The sequence below is a fragment of the Melanotaenia boesemani genome, chromosome 2 (genome assembly GCF_017639745.1).
Source record: "Melanotaenia boesemani isolate fMelBoe1 chromosome 2, fMelBoe1.pri, whole genome shotgun sequence".
Taxonomy (NCBI): domain Eukaryota; kingdom Metazoa; phylum Chordata; class Actinopteri; order Atheriniformes; family Melanotaeniidae; genus Melanotaenia; species Melanotaenia boesemani.
In genome coordinates this window covers 5,532,126-5,549,293 of record NC_055683.1, presented here as the reverse complement: position 1 = coordinate 5,549,293, position 17,168 = coordinate 5,532,126, and the positions used below count along the sequence as shown (strand labels likewise).

At 40.6% G+C, this 17,168-nt stretch overlaps 2 protein-coding genes across 3 annotated transcripts in view; both read left to right on the top strand.

Moving 5' to 3' along the window:
* top3a (DNA topoisomerase III alpha) overlaps positions 1–7,935 on the top strand; it is a 28,622-nt gene extending 20,687 nt beyond the window's left edge. For both annotated transcript variants that reach the window (XM_042007634.1, XM_042007626.1), the window contains one exon: positions 6,476–7,935. In XM_042007634.1, coding sequence (XP_041863568.1) covers positions 6,476–6,615 — 140 coding nt within the window. In that variant the 3' untranslated portion in view covers positions 6,616–7,935. The remainder of the gene's footprint in view (positions 1–6,475) is intronic.
* A 2,685-nt stretch (positions 7,936–10,620) lies between these two features.
* cbx7a (chromobox homolog 7a) lies at positions 10,621–16,891 on the top strand. Its single transcript, XM_042008483.1, has 6 exons — positions 10,621–10,952; positions 12,077–12,120; positions 12,247–12,312; positions 12,406–12,472; positions 14,904–15,195; positions 15,293–16,891. Exons 1-6 carry the CDS (start codon positions 10,884–10,886, stop codon positions 15,853–15,855), a joined length of 1,101 nt encoding a protein of 366 aa, XP_041864417.1. The 5' UTR covers positions 10,621–10,883; the 3' UTR covers positions 15,856–16,891.
* The last annotated feature ends 277 nt before the right edge of the window (positions 16,892–17,168 follow it).

Below are 17,168 nucleotides of genomic sequence, written 5' to 3'. Positions count from 1 at the left end.
GTAGTGGTACAGGCCAGGGCCCTCATTTATCAACAGTGTTTTGCACAAATCGGTGCATATTTGGTGTGTGTGTGAACAGTTCTGGGCAACGTGTGTAATTTACTATCTTGTAAATATACTTAAAATGTTCTTTAAAATTATTACAGCTCTGATCATGCGTATGCACAGAATCTAGTGGTAGAACAGGGAAAGTGCATTATTTTTCCAGGTGTCATTTGGCCCTTTCCCAGTAGTACCTACTTAGCCCTACCTTAATTCAACCTACACTCCACCACCCCAGTTTTGATAGTTTCTATTACAAGAGAAGGCAATTGAGATCGTCTTAGCAAGGCAACTAGTAAGTATTGTGAAGTCATTTGTTTGCGATACACAGGGATGTTGTGCTTGTGAGGTACATGCTGTTAACCCTTTAAAGACTTTTTTTTAAACATGGCCGGGGGAGTCTCTCTCATGATTTATCCCATGTCGTCAAATTCTGGCCGATAGTGGCCTGCTTTCTCTACGTCATGATTTTTGAGCAGGCTCCACACATTCGGAGCGCTGACGGAGTAGGTACTGAAAATACATGGACTTGCCCCAGGAAAATCCTGGTGGGAACACCTACAAATTGGAAGGGGTGGTGTCGAGCTGGGCTAAGTGAATACTAGTGGGAAAGGGCCAGTATAAGTCTCAGCTTCCACATGAGTTCTTTATTTCATCGAAGTAATAACTACTCAATTAGTAATCTTTTAGAAAGAAAAATGGACTTGTAGCTTAATTGGCTTAAAAAAGACACCTGTCACAGACAGGTGAGAACTTAACATTATTGATCTGGAGTTATAAAAAAAAAGATGCTTCAAACTGAGCTCCTCTGTGGGTGTCTCATTAGACAAATCATCTGTTCAATGAGATCACCAAACGCATCAGATCACCGAGGCTGAGGTCTGTGAACTTGGTGATCTGTTCCAAAAAGTAGCTGAAAACCAATCTCTTTAATGTTGCTTTCGTTGTTGTCTTTTATAATTTTTTTTGTTCCTTGTATTCTTATAAGGAAGCACATTGTGATTTTTATCAAATCAAACTTTATTTATAAAGCACTGTTCATGCATAACAGCAATACAAAGTGTTTTTGTATCTTAAAAACACAAGGAATCACACACCCAAGTTCATGACAAAAATCAAAGCACACATCTAATCCTGGTTCGCACACACACAAACTAAAATTACATAGAGCCCCACCCCACTCGCCTTAACCCAACTCTAAAACAAATAGTCTCTAACAAAGAAAAATAACAGTTTAAACAAACATAATTCTAGGCACCGATGAACCAGGTGAGGAAACAGCAACCATGGGGTCCATCCACACCAAGTTCCAATCCTAGAGTTCGTCAGCACGGTATCACCCATATCTGGGCAGACAGGGTCCACATTACAAACGTAGGACTGCAGTGCAGGACCCCAACTACTCACACAATGACAATCACCGTGGCAACGACCACGCACTCAGACAATGCATAGCTCCCAATGTGTAGGACCCCCATGGGGAAAGCACTGGAGTGGAAAAATAAAAACTAAGATCAAATCAATCTAAAAACAGTAGCAACAAATAGGACCAACATGTATAAAAATATACATAAAAGAGTTCATGTAAACTATGCACTTGATTAAAATAGATCAACAATAAAAGCACAATTAAATACTATATATAGCACTTACTTGTAACAAGTATATACACCTATCTTGAATACAGTGAATATCCAAGTGGGTTTTTGATTACTTACATGAGGTAGAAGATGGTTTGTACATTCCCTGACGATCAGTGAGCTGCATTACACCATCTGTGTTGGATGTAGGCCTTTCCCTTGGCCAAAATTAATTTATTTGTCTCTTGAATTCAACACCAGACTGAAATCGAACAAGATTGCTGCAGGGATGCTGAGAATGTGTTTTTAAGTTCTATCAAATCGAGTCACTTTTATTTTTACAGAACATTTAAGCCAGCTGAGTTTTAATTAAAGAGCTTCACAGGATAATAATTCAACATTCATAGAAGGAAGTTCTACTACAAGGAAAGATTACAAGGCTGAGTGCAGAATTTGTAAAGCAAAAATATGTGCCACTAAAAATGTGCTATCTAAAATGTCATAATGTTCAGACTTTGGCCTTTTTTATTGTTTGCTGTGTTAAGTTGTTAATTTAAAACTTTAATTAAAATGTTAAACAATAGTAACTTTTTGGGACAAATGCATAACAATAAGGTATTTATGAAAAGAATTAATAAAAACTGTGGTTACCAACACACAAACTGATCCATCCATCCATTTCCTTGCTGCTTATCTAGGGTCAGGTTGCAGGGGCACCTGCCTAAGCAGGGAAGCCCAGACTTTTCTCTTCCTGGCCACATTTGCCAGGTCGTCCAGGGGATCCTGAGTCTTTGCCAGGCCAGCCGAGAAATGTAGTCCCTCCAGTGTGTCCTGAGTCTTCTCCGGGGTCTCGTCCCAGTGGGATGTATCCAGAACACTTCACCAGGGAGGCGTCCAGGAGGCATCCTGACCACATACCCTAGCCAGCTCACCTGGCTCTTCTTGATGCTTAGGAGCAGCGACTCTACTCTGAGCCATTCGTGATCTCGTTCTTTCAGTCACTACCCACAGCTTGTGATTAAAGATGAGGGTAGGAACTTCATTGACCACTAACTTTTCCAACCAGAAGAGGGCACTCCACCCTTTACTGGGTGTGGACTATGGCCTCAGATTTGGAAGGGCTGATTTTTATCCCAACCTCTTCACACTTGGCTGCGAATCTCTCCAGGAAGAGTTGGCGATCACAGCCCAATGAAGCCAAAGGTGGAGCCCAACCCTCACTGGAAATGAGTCCAATTTACTGCTGGCAATGCAATTCTCCCTGGCCACAAAGCACATGTAAACTGGTTGGACAAACTCCCATGCCCCCTCCAAGACCCTGATGAGTGTAAAGCTGGTCCACATTTCCATGACTGGGACAAAAACCACTAGGGCTCGGGCTGGGTATCGTCATAATTTCCTTAATCGATTCTATTCACTCTTTCCTTAGCAGCCACCTTACAGTGGTGGAGGAGTTTGCGCATCCTGATGATCCTAGGAGCTATGTTGTTGGGGGCTTTATGCCCCTGGTAGGGTCTCCCAGGGCAAACAGGTGTCATAGGGGGGACCAGACGAAGCACAGCTCAAAGCATCCCTTTGGGGCTCCCCCTGGAGCCAGGCCTGGAGGTGGGGCACAGAGGCGAGCTCTTGGTGACCTGACTTTTGCCCATAGTGCCCAGTCAGGCTCAGCCCGAAAGGGTGACATGGGCCCCCCACCCGTGGGCTCACCACCTGCAGGAGGGACCATAGGGGTCGGGTGCAGTGTGAGCTGGGCAGCGGCCAAAGGCGGGGACCCTGGCGGTCTGTTTCTTGGCTGCAGAGGCTAGCTCTAGGGACGTGGAATGTCACGTCTCTGGCGGGGAAGGAGCCTGAGCTGGTGTGCGGGGTTGAGCGGTTCCATCTAGAAATAGTTGGACTCACCCCAACACACAGTCGGGGCTCTGGAAACACTGTCCTCGAGAGGGGCTGGACTAGGCCTGTCATGATAACAAATTTTGCTGTACGATAAATTTTCTCAGAAATTATTGCGATAAGCGATAATATTGCACAAAGCAATAATGTTGTCATTTTAAAATAATTTTCAACTAATATAATGACAATGCCATAATAATGCAAGTACACCCTTTCAAAGATCAATAAACTTTAATTTCTAAAGAACATTTTACACTGGAACTGGAAGAAATTTTAAATAACAAAACAAAAAATAGAATGGACTCTCAGTCTCATTAACAATGGATGAAAACCAGTATGATAGAAAATAAAGTCTCTGTTCTGTAAACAAAATTGCTCTTCAAAAAATAAATTTAAAAAAATATTATAAATATAAATATAAATATTAATAAATAAATAAAGAATTCTGTACAAGCTGACGAAGATAATGGAAGATCCTTCACACCCTCTACACAACGCCGTGACGAAACAACAGAGTGTGTTCAGTGGGAGGCTTGTTCAAGTCCGATGCAAGACAGAGAGATACAGAAGATCCTTCCTTCCAGCAGCTATCAGGCTGAAGAACAAAGCCCTTAATTAATTAATGTGATTGTTTTACTAAAAAATTACTACTACTACAATATTGAATTTCCCTTTGGGATTAATAAAGTATTTTTCATTCATTCATTTCATTTCATAAATGGGGCTCAGGGGACAGGGAAAACTGGTAAAACTGCCAGTTAGTGCCATTGTATTTAAAAAAAACTAGAAACAAACTGTGCATCGTTGCTGTTTATGAAGCTGAAATATTTCCCCCTCATCACTTTACATATGTAACACCACCTATTTACAGCTATATATTTATATATTTACAGCTAAATATTATTTAGCTGTAAATGAATCGATATTGAATTGAATCAGATTTAATCAAATCGAAATAGGCTGTTGTGAATCAAATCAAAACTATTCAGGAAATTAGTGACGATACCCAGCCGTACTAGCAACAGTCAGGACCCGTCCACCCACCCAAAGGTCGAGGGAGGGTACCCTCTTGTCCACCAGGGTAAACCCCAATGTACAGGCACCAAGTCTGGGGGCAATAAGTATGTCCACACATGCTTGGCACCTTTCATCGGAAGCAAATCCAGAATGGAAGTGGTCCAGTCCTTCTTGAGAACACTGGTTACAGAGCCCATGCCATGTATCGAGGTGAGCCCAACTATGTCTAAACACTCAACAGCTCAGAGAGGTGATGTTTTACATCCCTAGAGCTGGCTTCTGCAGCAGAGGATCAGTTCACCAAGGTCCCTGCCTTCGGCCGCTGCCTAGGACACACTGCACCCAACTCCAAAGGCCATACCAACAGCCTGAACTGTTGTAAGTGCTAAATTAGGCAAAAATATAAGCTAAGAGTGACATTAAATTAAGGGCTATTTGGGAGTCATAAGAACCAGTTCTTCTAAGAGAGCTGAATCATTGAAGAGATTCTGATCTCCCATCTCTTTGTTTAATGAAGCAAATCCCTACATTTCACATAAACTTTATTCATAAAGCCACTGAGCAACGTACAGCTTTATGAGGAGAGAAATTTATTTGAAGTAATTAATGTGTAGAACGAAAACCAAAAACGTGGCGGTAGTTGTACTGTGGAAAGAACGAGGCTGCACTTTTACTTTATTGCTGTTGGTAGATGCCAACAGGCTACTGACTCCATCATCGTAGTTAATTTGACCAAATACATTGGTCAAACAAACAATGAAGTTGTTCTTTACACTGCAAGTAGAGTTTGACCTATATTGGCGTGCATTCCTTTCTAGTTGTATGGCAATACCTGAGTGTGTCAGCTACGTGTCTGAATAAGCATCCTGTTGTTTTCCTTTAAAGATGATAACACTCATTTTACTGGGTGGGGTTAATTTTACATTATTACTTTCACTATGGAAAAAAAATCTAAACTGTTTGCAGTCACATTGCTGATGGAGTTTAATTTGGTACAAGATCTGCTTTCGCAAGGACTCACACAGTTTTTGTCATTAGATAAATAAAAGGTTTTAACTTGTTTGCCTGAAAATTCATATGAAGCCTGAAAAGCCCAATGAGACTGATGACAACTCTGCTTCTACAGAAAAGTTGCACCCCTTTCACACTTGAATTAACAGTCATGCTCATGCACATTTGCATGGATGCACCAAATGATTCATCACCAAACGTTTTAAGAACAATCTAACTTTATCTTTCATATAGGACTAATGGCTTCCTTGGCCTTGCATGACCTTGTTCAGAAGACAAGATTTCATGTTCATAACCTACGTAAATCTGTGTTTGAAAACAAATGGCTCCTTGTTTGACATTTTTTTCAAGTCTGTACTTCAAATTCCACACAAAGAGCATCTTTGCACTTTATGGTATTTGAATCGTCTGTTTCTTGGTTTCATTGTGGAGAATGAATATGTTTAAGTTTCAATCGAAAATGCAGATGTCAGCTGTTTGCACTGAGTCATTGATGCACTGTTTCAGGGATCTTTTATTTCCTACAGAAAGCTCTGTGTGGAACAGCAGTATTGGCTTGTTTCATTTTAAATGCGCTATGATTTCATACATTTGCAAAGTGAAAACCATCCTGTGGATGGTGGCCCAAAGAAAGATGGTGGGATGGTGGTTGCAGTGTCTGAACCTGGCCTGGAGTCAGCTCTGTTTGCTGTGATACATACACTTTGCTGGTAATGAAAGCAAATTAGATACACAGATCAAACATTGATGAGAGAAAGAACTCTTAAGTTAAAGGTGAAAAAAAGCTGTCACGACTCAGACACTGAGACCTTGATGCATTCACACACCAACTCTGACGTGGGTTTCTTTAGTGCTAACAGAATTACCTGATGCTTTTTTTGTCTAGTGGGTCTCTAACTTCCTCATGTTGTTTGGCCTGTGTTCACTATTGTCAGGAGGCGGAGGTGGAGATGGCGGGAAGGGCGGGAGGAAGACGATGGGAGATGCTAACAGACCCCCTGCTGCTAAAAAACCCCGCACCTGCGGCATCTGCCACATGCCAGGACACACCCGAGTCAGCTGTCCTCAGCGATGACGGCTGCCTGGGGTTGAGGATGCCCCGGAGCTCTGTGGAGTGACTAAACTTACCAAATTTCGTTTTCAACTAGCTGTAATCATAAGTGCCTCTTGTAGGAAGTGGAAGTCTTCTTCAGCTTTGAGTGGAAGACCTGATGTTCCTTTCACTGTGTGCCACATGCTGGCAAGAGGGATCAAAATTAAACTTTTTTGTGTGTTGCTTAAGACCAGAATGTGCAACTTTCCTTTATGTTTTTATTCTGCTCTTATCTCTCAGCTGTTCTCAGATCTGCAGAAGACCTGTTCAGAATGTATGGCTCATTTTATCTCCTGGATGGAAAGACACCTGTCATTTTATGGGGAAATGGACTATTTGTGACTATGTTGCACCTCCAAAGCTCATCTTTATTTGTGAAAGGGAAATCTTAGCAGGACTGTAAAGCATACTTTTTGTAATGTCAGGATGCTTGTTTGAAATTTTTTGCAGCATGACTAAAGAGGCACCGGTTTACTACTTTCTCACTGCTGGGGAAAACAATCTGAGCACCAGAGGAGATGCAGCAGCACATCACACACTGATGTTTTACTTTTAAGACTTGTAGGTGTTCGTAACCACAGTAAACTGAGCACACGTTAATTAATTGGAAATTTGCTTTGCTGACCTTGGATCAGATTTTTCCATCATTTATGGAGTCTGTGTATCCACAGTCCTTGACTGAGGTCATTTGGAAGGAAATGTTGCTACTGGAGCAATGCTGTCTTTCATAAATACACATGCCTTTAAAAGTATTTAGCACTAATTTCATTATTAATAGTATGTTTTGACATGCTAAGTGTTATCTTTTTGGATATGTCAGTAATTTTTCAGTGTCTTTAACGGTAGCCGGGTATTTAAAATGTTGATGAGTGAAGGGGAAAAAGAACAAAGGTGTGTTTTAATTCTGTAAACGTAATGGGTGCAAAAAGAAAGAAGCATTTTCTGTTTTTTCTTTAGGAATTCTGAAGGAATGTCAGCTCCTCAATTTTTAACGTCAATTCTGATTAACGCTAATAAACTTTATGCTTTATCCCTGCAGATTTCTATTTTCAGTCTGGTCAGAAGTTTACGTTTCATTCTGAGCCAAGTGGTGGTTTTCTCTTTTGTCCTGTTGGTTTTATTTTGAGTCCTTGCTTTTTTTTTTACCCTTATTCCTTGTTTCATCTTGACTCAGTTAGTTTTGCTTTTGGTTTTGAGTATTGAGCAGGTTATGTTGGGGAAATGCCCAAACTTATAACTGTTAAGTCATATTAGGCCAGAGCATGACTGCATCTCCTGTCTTGTCCTTTAATTAAATAAATAGCCCACAATGAGCAAAAAACTCTTTTCAAAACAATGACTGAATGTGCTTTCATGGAGGACGTCAGTGAATGTGATTTGCTTTGCTGGGGCTTGTCTGCAGAAGTGTAAACTGGTTTTTCTCACCAAACCTGGGTTGCAACAAACGAAAATTACAAAGAATTACTAAATTGAAATGCAGATTTATGTTTCACATCAGATTCTAAGTGGTTTAATATTCCCAGAAATGCTGCTTTACTCCCCTTTTCACTGGAAACCTAAGCATGCCTCGCAGGTATAAAGCAGAACCAGAAATGCGCAAATTCCCGGTATAAGGCTTTAAGTTACCCTATTTGTTTTCCCTGCCCGTCATCCCCCCATCTTCTCCCTCTGCATGTGTGTGTGTTGGTATTCCAGAGCAGTGGCTGTGATCGCCTTACTGGCACGTTTGGTGAGTCATACGTGACTCATAACATGTAGGTGGGAGTGAACGATGCGATCCGTCTTGCCGTGTTGTTTTTCTTTCTTTCTTTCTCTCCCTCGTTTTTTCTCTCTCTCTCTTTTCATCCAGACTCCCAATTCCGCTACAGTAGTAGTATCCGGGCAGATAACAAGTCATGTGATTCCCTGTGTATTTCCTCTGAATTGCAGGCAATAACCTCCTACTTACGGGAAAAAAAAGCCGCTGTTTCCCTGCAGGAAGACCATACATGCGGAAAATCACCCTTCAGAGCTCTTATATTCCCGCACGATCGGTTGGAAAACTACTGGAACCCGTTTTATCTAGTTGCAAAGTCACTGCTGGACACAAGAACCATATTGAATAAATAAGCCAGCCCCCCCAAAAAATACAAATAAATAAATAAGTAAATAAAATCAGGGAATTCAAGAACCAGGTCACTGTCAGCTAACTCATCACCTCTTGTCCTGCAAATGACCCTGATGATGTGACAGTGATGTCATCATAAGACATTCAATGTGCATCATTTAATTGTTTAGAAAATTACTCAAATAGTACTATAGATTCTGACCAATTAAAATTGACACAACTAAGATGAGGCTTGCATGTGGTATTCTCTTTAGTTCACTACTTTGGGATTCTTAAGGAAAGAAAGAAATTTAATTAAATTCAGGATGACTCTTTACATAAAAACTGCAACTGTCAGAAAATGAATCATCGGAGCTGTTTATATAAGCTCAGTAGTGGGAGGTCAGAGTTCAGGGAGTTCGAACTGCTCTGCGGCCCTGAACTGTTCATCGACTCTTCCTGCTGCGTCACCATCATCATCCAGCTTTTCAGCAGTTGCCACAGAAACAGTTGCCATGACAGTCAATGCCAGTAAGTGATGCAAGTATTCCAGGTGTAGAAAGAGACCGTGGATCATAGAGCCTGTGTAGGGACTGTTTGTGTATGCAGAGTAACAGAGTTTTACTGTAAACTGATCCACGGAAGCTTCAATGAAAGATAATAGGAATCTGGCTCTGGGCCATTTTTCCACAGCACCCACCCCACCTTTATGAGCTGGTCCCACCTGGGGGCTGGATGGACAGATGATCAGGCATATAGTAAGAAAAGTGTTTGATCCCACAACTGAACTGATATATGTTTGCTTTTGCAAATCAGTAGTTGTCTTCACTGAAACCTTTATGTTTGCTCAGCCTCATTTCCAGCTCTTCTCTCTGCAGATAGGCTGCTTAGCATTAAGGATGTAAATTTAAGACTTTCAGTCAGTTTTTAGTTCCATATTTGGATCAAAAACAGTTGGAGGGGTGGACATTTCCACTGGAGAGTGAAGCAAGGCTTTCATTTCCATTGCAGATTTTGATCTTCCAAGCTTTACTTCTGTTACATAAAAATACATGAGCTCACACTGTTTCACTCCAAAGTTCAGCGAGTGCAGTGTTTTCACTACGCCGCTTCATATCTGATCCGTTTTTAAATAGTCATAAAATTTATATTTTGGCACTATGATTGGACTTTCATTTCTCTTCTTTTGTCAGTATTTGAAAGGATGTGCAAGCCATGTGTAAAGAATTTGGGAAATGACCTTAATAGAGTTTTGATGCAGAGGTTAAAGAAATTATTTATTTCTATATCATATATGTATATTGGGCAAAAGCTATATGTAGTTTCTATTTGCAGACTAAGATTTGCAGATTGCACTATTTGCAGATTAAGGGCTGAACTTAAGTTTGAAGGGGAATAAATTGTAGTAATCTTTGGACAGTGTGGCAAATTTTGGGAGTTTTTGCTTAAGCTAAGCTAACATGCTTAAATCACTAGAGAGAATTAGTCCAAATGTAATAAAATGCAAATAATAATAATAATAATAATAATAAAAAAACATAATTCCTCAAATGTTGTACTGTATCTGAAAAAGAATATACAAAAGGTAAGTCTGTGTCAGACAGAAGCTCATTTCATGGGGTTTTTAACATTTTAATGTAAGTTAAAACATAATTTAATTCTCCTTTTGAGATTTTAATATAGAATTGTTTTAAAAAAAGACTAAAAATACCAGTTTCCCCCTCAACTTTAGATTGACAGAACTTTCGGGATTGGACCCTCCTCCTTCATCCTCTGGCCCTCCTTTGCACTCTGCTCTAATTTGCGTGCCCGTCCCCGTTGTCATCGCGGGAGCGCTCATTGGGGGCTTGGCTCTACGCAATGGAAAACGGGGTCGCGCGCGACTTTAAAGAAGCAGCGCGCCGTCCAGTGTTGATGTGTCGCAGATTTTAAAAAGTGAGGCAGGCGGACGGCATGAGTTTGATATGAAGGCAGCGAACGGGCTCAGCGGAAAAACTAGCACCCTCACTGGGAACCAGCGCCGGCCGTGACACTTTGAAGGAACTGTTAGTCTTTTTTTAGAGCTCTTGTGCATTTTTTCTAGAAGTTTATTTCTGCGCCTAGACAGAAACAAGTAGATAATCCAGTTGAGTCCTGTTTGGAACGTGCAAGGCAGCGCGCGGCGATGGAGCTGTCATCAATAGGAGACCAAGTGTTTGCAGTTGAGTCAATAACAAAGAAGAGAGTTAGAAAGGTAAGAACCATTCTGGTTATACATTTGGAATAATAAACTCAACTTAATTTCCCGAGATGTCGTCGCGGCGTGTATTAATGTGAAATCTTTCCTCATGTAGGCTACAACTAAACTAGGTTACGCCGGCACCCTACAGTTTACGTAAAAGAGATGTTTGGACTAATCTCTTGTTTTTGTAACGGCGACAAAGTTTAGTGTAGTTCCGCGGGTCGACTCGCATCCTGCTCCCTTCCTGTGCAGCGGCTGAAGTGCTGCAGCATGACCGTGTTTTGGAGGAGCCTACGCAGTTGTAGTAAACATGTAAAAGGGGGTGTGTATCCTTAAAGCTGGTGTTCGGTCCGTGTGTGGGGAGCTGCGCAGTTGGTATTGGTTACGCCAGCGAACGGAGCCGTGGTGGCAGTATCTGGGTGAATCTGCTGCGTAATGAAAGCTGCTTGATGCTGACCCCATTGATTTACAGTACAGAGGTGTTGTGGAGTCACTGAATGATAAAACCCACAACTGAAACGAGCTACAAGTGTTCTGTGACATGTTTAAACGCGGTGCATGCGCTTCTTTTTAAAAACATAGTTTATTTAAAGCGGAAAGAGTGCAGCGTGTTTTTCTCTGTAGCCGTTTCTAAGCTGTTATAAAGTTTCCGATGTTGTAATATAATAATAAAACCCTGAGGTCCGTATTGTTAAACCGCTTTATTAAATCAGTAATTCACTTATTTTCACTTGACTGGTAATTGTTTCGGACTCGAACGTTGCGCAACACTACGTTGTTTACATGTTCCCGTGGCCCCACCTATCCCAGCCACCTTGTTCTAGAAAGTACCCGAGAACTGTGGAAACCGGCTCGCGGAGCGGTAACGTCATCCTGAAAAGCTGCTGTTTAGAGGCCACGCAACCCCCACTGTAATTGACGTCACCCCTCAGAAAAAACACCGTTTGAAAACGAGAAAATTCTCCACGAGCCTCCCTCCTTCCTTCACTCCACTCGTTAAAGCGACAGCGACTCTCTTCTGGCACACACAGCGTGAGTCTGTATAAAGGGCAGGTTTCAGTGAGGGGCTGCGTGTGTTGGCCTCTGCTGCATCTCCTCTAAATGTGACACCTTCTCCCCTCTGTTTATCCCCTCAGGGTAACGTGGAGTATCTACTGAAATGGCAGGGATGGCCCCCAAAGTGAGTAAGCCTCTTCATTGTCCTGTGACCTCATCACCTTATTATAGTAGCAACATTATACTGCTTGAAACTCGCACACCATGCCACTGAAGAATGGATGGTATTTGAATATATTTGTGTTTGCAGGTACAGTACCTGGGAACCAGAGGACAATATTTTGGACCCTCGCCTGGTCTTGGCCTACGAAGAGAAGTGAGTAACACTGGAAGTCTTTTAAACATGTAAAGTACTTTTTTTTTAAAAATTTGTCTGATCTCCCCCTCCCTCTGTCCACCTCCCTTGCAGTCAGGAGAAACTCAGAACTCTGGCCTATCGCAGGAAAGGTCTCAGGCCCAGGAGGCTCATGCTGCGGGTAGATGCACTCACATTACTTCTTGTTTCACAAATTTTTGCAACTTCCTGTATTGCTTACTGCTGGAGGGGTTGTTAGTTAAAAGACAAATGCATTATTATACAAGAGATGGCTTTTGGTGTTAACACGGACTAAAAAGGGATGATTCCTAAATAAATTCAAACAATAAAAGGGCATTTTATTAACCACAGAAATGGGATTTCCTTAGTTAAAATAAGCAACAGCTGGGATTTCCAGATTATTCAGCTGTTTGTTTGGGTTGTTTCCACTTTGCATTTTAGCCAAACAGGTTTATAATAAAAAAATCAACTTGAAATTAAAATTGCAGACTTTCCAAAAGAAGTGTTGGGTCGAGAGTAGGGCTGGGCGATATGAACCAAATCTTATATCTCGATATGTTTTACCTGAATCCCGATATACGATATATATCTAGATATATATATTGTTTGTCAAGTAACCAAAGAGACAACTCTAATTTACAGCCTTCAGTGCTAAATACACTTTTATTAAGGATCAGCAGCTCATGTGCATTAAAACAGCTGACTGAAATTAAAGTACCTTTATATTAAATTAAATGCTCCTGAAACAAAATAAATTAAAAATACTTTTCAATGACAATAAAAATACAGCTGTGCAAAATGCAAAAGAAAAGATGCTTTTAACTTAAAACAAGATATCTCGATATAAATGATATTCCCTCCTTCTATATTGCGTCTGATAAAGTCTCAATATATTTGAAAATCTCGATATATTGCCCAGCCATAGTCGAGCGTGACATTTATTTGAAATTTAAATGTAAGTACAAATGTTTTATTATGTTTTCTTCCCCCATTTTTGTGCTTGAATCCAAAAGTTTTGTTAGTAAACATTTAGTTATTGAATTTTTATTTATTAATTCAAAAGATTTTTGGAAATCCTGAAAATCTAGAAGTTTTCTTTTTTTTCTTTCTTTTTTTTTTGTTAAAAAACTGAAAAGCTTCATTTGCAACTTTATTTCTTAAAGGAACAGAGATGTAGGGGTAAAATTGCAAATTCAAAGTACCTGGAGTTAATTTTTTAAATCTAGAGTTTAATTTGTTTGCAAATATTGAAGTATTTATTTATTTACATTATGCTAAGGTTTGATTGAGATTTTCAAAGGTTTGCTCAGAAATGTGAGCTTTATTAGCAAATCCAAAGTTTTGTTTCGAGTTCAAAGGTCGTGTTTTTGAGTCCATTTGGATGAAAATCAGAAAAATCCTGAATCCCTTAGTGCAACTTGATCTTAAGCTCAGATGACATCACTTTCATGTCATCTGATCAGAGTGTGGTTTTTGTCTTGGGGAAACTTGCTGTTTAGTCCATCTTTAGACAACTGTAACTGGAGTAAAATTGGTGGAATTCCCTTTAATGTTCTGTAATTACTCCATGTGAAAAAATGAAAAAAAGTTGTCAATGGTTCAACAGTGAACAGTAAGATGTTGAATACAAAATATTTCAGCAATGTAAAACATCATGGGATGTTGTTGCCATGGTTACATGATAAATTCAGCTGTTTTCATCAATAATCACTCAGCCAGGAATAAAAAGGCAGCAGCAGAAATGCAAGTTTTAACAGCCTCAATAGACCAGAATGCAGTGCGGCTGGGAGACATGCTGTGTTTTTAAGGGAGGCATGTGACTCTAAAGGACAGGCTTGATCTTGCTTATGCTATCACTTTCACTACAATTGTTTTTCTCCATCATCTTAACCTCTTAGGGCTTAGCGGACAGCACTTTCTAGCTTGTATGTCCACAACCGTGAAATTTTAACAATTATCTGCCAACCTGCCAATCTGATCAACCCATGAAACTGATCCAGTAGTTTAAATGTTCAGAATGGGCAAAAATGCAATGTTCCTTATGTTGTTTTTTTTTTCTCTCTGATAATCAAAACATGTTAAAAAATTTGGTATTTGTGTTCTTAATAGATTCAAAAGCAGCCAGGAAAAAACACTGCTATGTTCAAGGTGGAAATACAGAGTTTTTTCATTCTATTACCTAAAGTTGACCTAATTGTCTTTTATGGAATTTCAGAACATTAGTCCACATATGTGGACATCATTTTTCTCTAAAAGTACATAATATCAATATATAAAGCTTGGTTTTTATTCTAATTGGGTTAAAACAAGCCCAAATGACAAAGAGAAATAAAAAATGCATGTAAAAAAACTGCTTGGGCCTTAAGAGGTTAAAGTAGGTTTGCACTCCATGTTGATGAAATGAGTTGTCGGTTGCTAACTGAAATATTGATAGATGAGGTCCTTTTCTGTAAAAGCAACTTTTTGGGGCCACTCTTCACCATTATAACTCCAGAACCCGAAGAGATATTGTGACCACAGTTCACACTAGCACCCAAAAGCTGCAGCATAGTTTTGTTTTCAAAATTAATCCACTGATCTGTCCTTCACAGAATGTCTTTGCCATGGACCTCCGCAGTGCCCACAAGATCACAGAGAAGCCCCCACCTCGCCTGCGCCTCTCCCTCACTCGGTCCACGAGCACAGATGTGGACCAGGTGTACTGTCGCCCAATCAGGAGGAGAAGGCAAAGGGTGATCAGAGGCAGGAACTCTTCTAACAAACCACTCCATCAGCAAAGGAAGAAAGTGGAGCCTATGGAGGAGGACTGGGGAGGCACCAGCGGTGAGGAGAAGCCAGAGTCCGAAAGCGCCACTGAGGATAGATGTGAAGACAGTTCATACGGTTGGTTTGTCAAGCCAATAAATTCACCAAATGAAGTAGCCTAGTTGCTATATTTAATTTTAAAACTAATTAAAACTTGTCCCGTCCTCTCCTACAGGTCAGTCAGAATGCAGCTCGCCTCCATTACTAGAGCGACAGGACTTGGACATTGAGGTGGAGGAGAAGGCAGATGCCCACCTGACAGCGGTACACACAGAAACATGGGCCGACAAATTAGATGGAGGAACGTCTGAAACATGTCAGAGACAAACACCTGCTTGCGACCAATCAAAGGACAGCGACTCACCATTTGAGGCCAGACCAGGAGATGCGGTTTCCCAGGGCGACGGCACAGTCTGGGACAACAGTGAGAAAGGCGTGGAGGTGATGTCGGAGTGTCCCAAATTGGAGAGAAACAACACAACTTCAGTGATAGTCAGGGTTCATGGAAGTGTCAAGATGGCAGGTGACACCACCACCGTCTGCTCCATCACTGAGTCAATGAAGGAGGAGGTTAAAGATGGCAATCAGACGATTGCCATGACAACACCAGACAGTCTGACTCCCCCTGATGCAGCAGAACATCCCAGGAAAGTGATTGTGACACATGTGACTATAAACTCCCTGACGGTGACTTTTAAAGAAGCCATGGAGGCTGAAGGCTTCTTTAAGGGCTATTGAACGAACAGAAATAAAAATGGAGGGATCAGAATAACCAGAATTAGACAGGCCACTCATTTTGTACATGTAGATACTCACGTGTAAGATAATTTCACATGTTTACAAAGCTACACTCATTTCCTACAGACATTATTGCCTTTGAATTTAAAAAGTGAGTGATAATTTTTTATTATTGTGGCTCATTTATTAGGCGTGATATGAAGCCTGAAGCCGCTCCAAAGTACTCGAATTATCCATCACAGTCCAGCAGGCTTAATGGATCTCAGTGGCAGGTTTTATTTGTAGGGCCACTGGGTTTAGTGAGAGCTGGAGACAGATGGTGAGGCAGCAGCCTAAAACAACACAGATGACACAACTATACGGATGCAGCTATTTTTTCCAGTTGTCCTCAGTGCTTTCCAACAGGACGTCAGCCTCACTGTCAGATCTCCTTTTTTTCTTTTTTCTTTTTTTACAAATAACATTTTGTAAATATGTTGCACTGGGTTTTTTTTTTTTTTTCTCGCTAACTGCATGGCCTGCCAGTCTGTGCCACACATGCACAAAGCTCTGTCCTGTGCTGTTTTGGAGAAGTTTATTTCTGTAACAAAAGAAATACAACAAAGAAAGAAGACTAACGGCTGCCGCTTAGATGAAGTTCTGCATTTCAAGGAGGATGGATGCACAAAAAGTGCAGCTGGTTGCTGTCTGTCCTTTAACTTTGCAAGTATGAAATGCTACTGGTTCTATTTTTGTATTACCAATTGATAATCTACTCTTTTTAGTAGCCTTTGTGCATATCAAAAGAGGAGATATCAGTTTGTACTGCTGCTTTTACGCTACGTAGATAATGTGCAAACAGAAGCAAATGTATTTTAGATCAAACTCTAGTGAGCTATTATTTATTGCATGTCACTTGTATAAGCTAAACTAATTTATGTCACTTTCTGTGTCTGAATCAATCTCTCTCTGACAAAGATCGATTGTCAAACATGTCTTCTCTCTATAAAGTCATTTTTATCTGACTGCATTTACAATAAATGTGTACTAAAATAAATGCGTCCTGGAGCGTAGTTATCTTGGATGGCGTGGCCACATATTAACCTCAAAACAGAGAGTCACATTTCTAACAGTGGTTCTGTTTCTGATAAATAATCTGAATTGATGAATGAAAAAAAGATTATTGGTCACCACCAAGCATGTAAACATAGGTCACAACCAAAGGGTAGGGGCAGAAGCTTCAGGTTATATATGACCTGCATACATGCATACTTATATCCATATAAGACACACACAAACACATATGCACATACACACAGATACATACACTACAC

Coding starts and splice junctions, on each gene's coding strand:
- cbx7a (XM_042008483.1), top strand. CDS start 10,884: ATGGAGCTGTCATCAATAGGAGACCAAGTGTTTGCAGTTGAGTCAATA. Junction 10,953..12,076: donor CAAAGAAGAGAGTTAGAAAG/GTAAGAACCATT, acceptor TTATCCCCTCAG/GGTAACGTGGAGTATCTACT. Junction 12,121..12,246: donor TGGCAGGGATGGCCCCCAAA/GTGAGTAAGCCT, acceptor TTGTGTTTGCAG/GTACAGTACCTGGGAACCAG.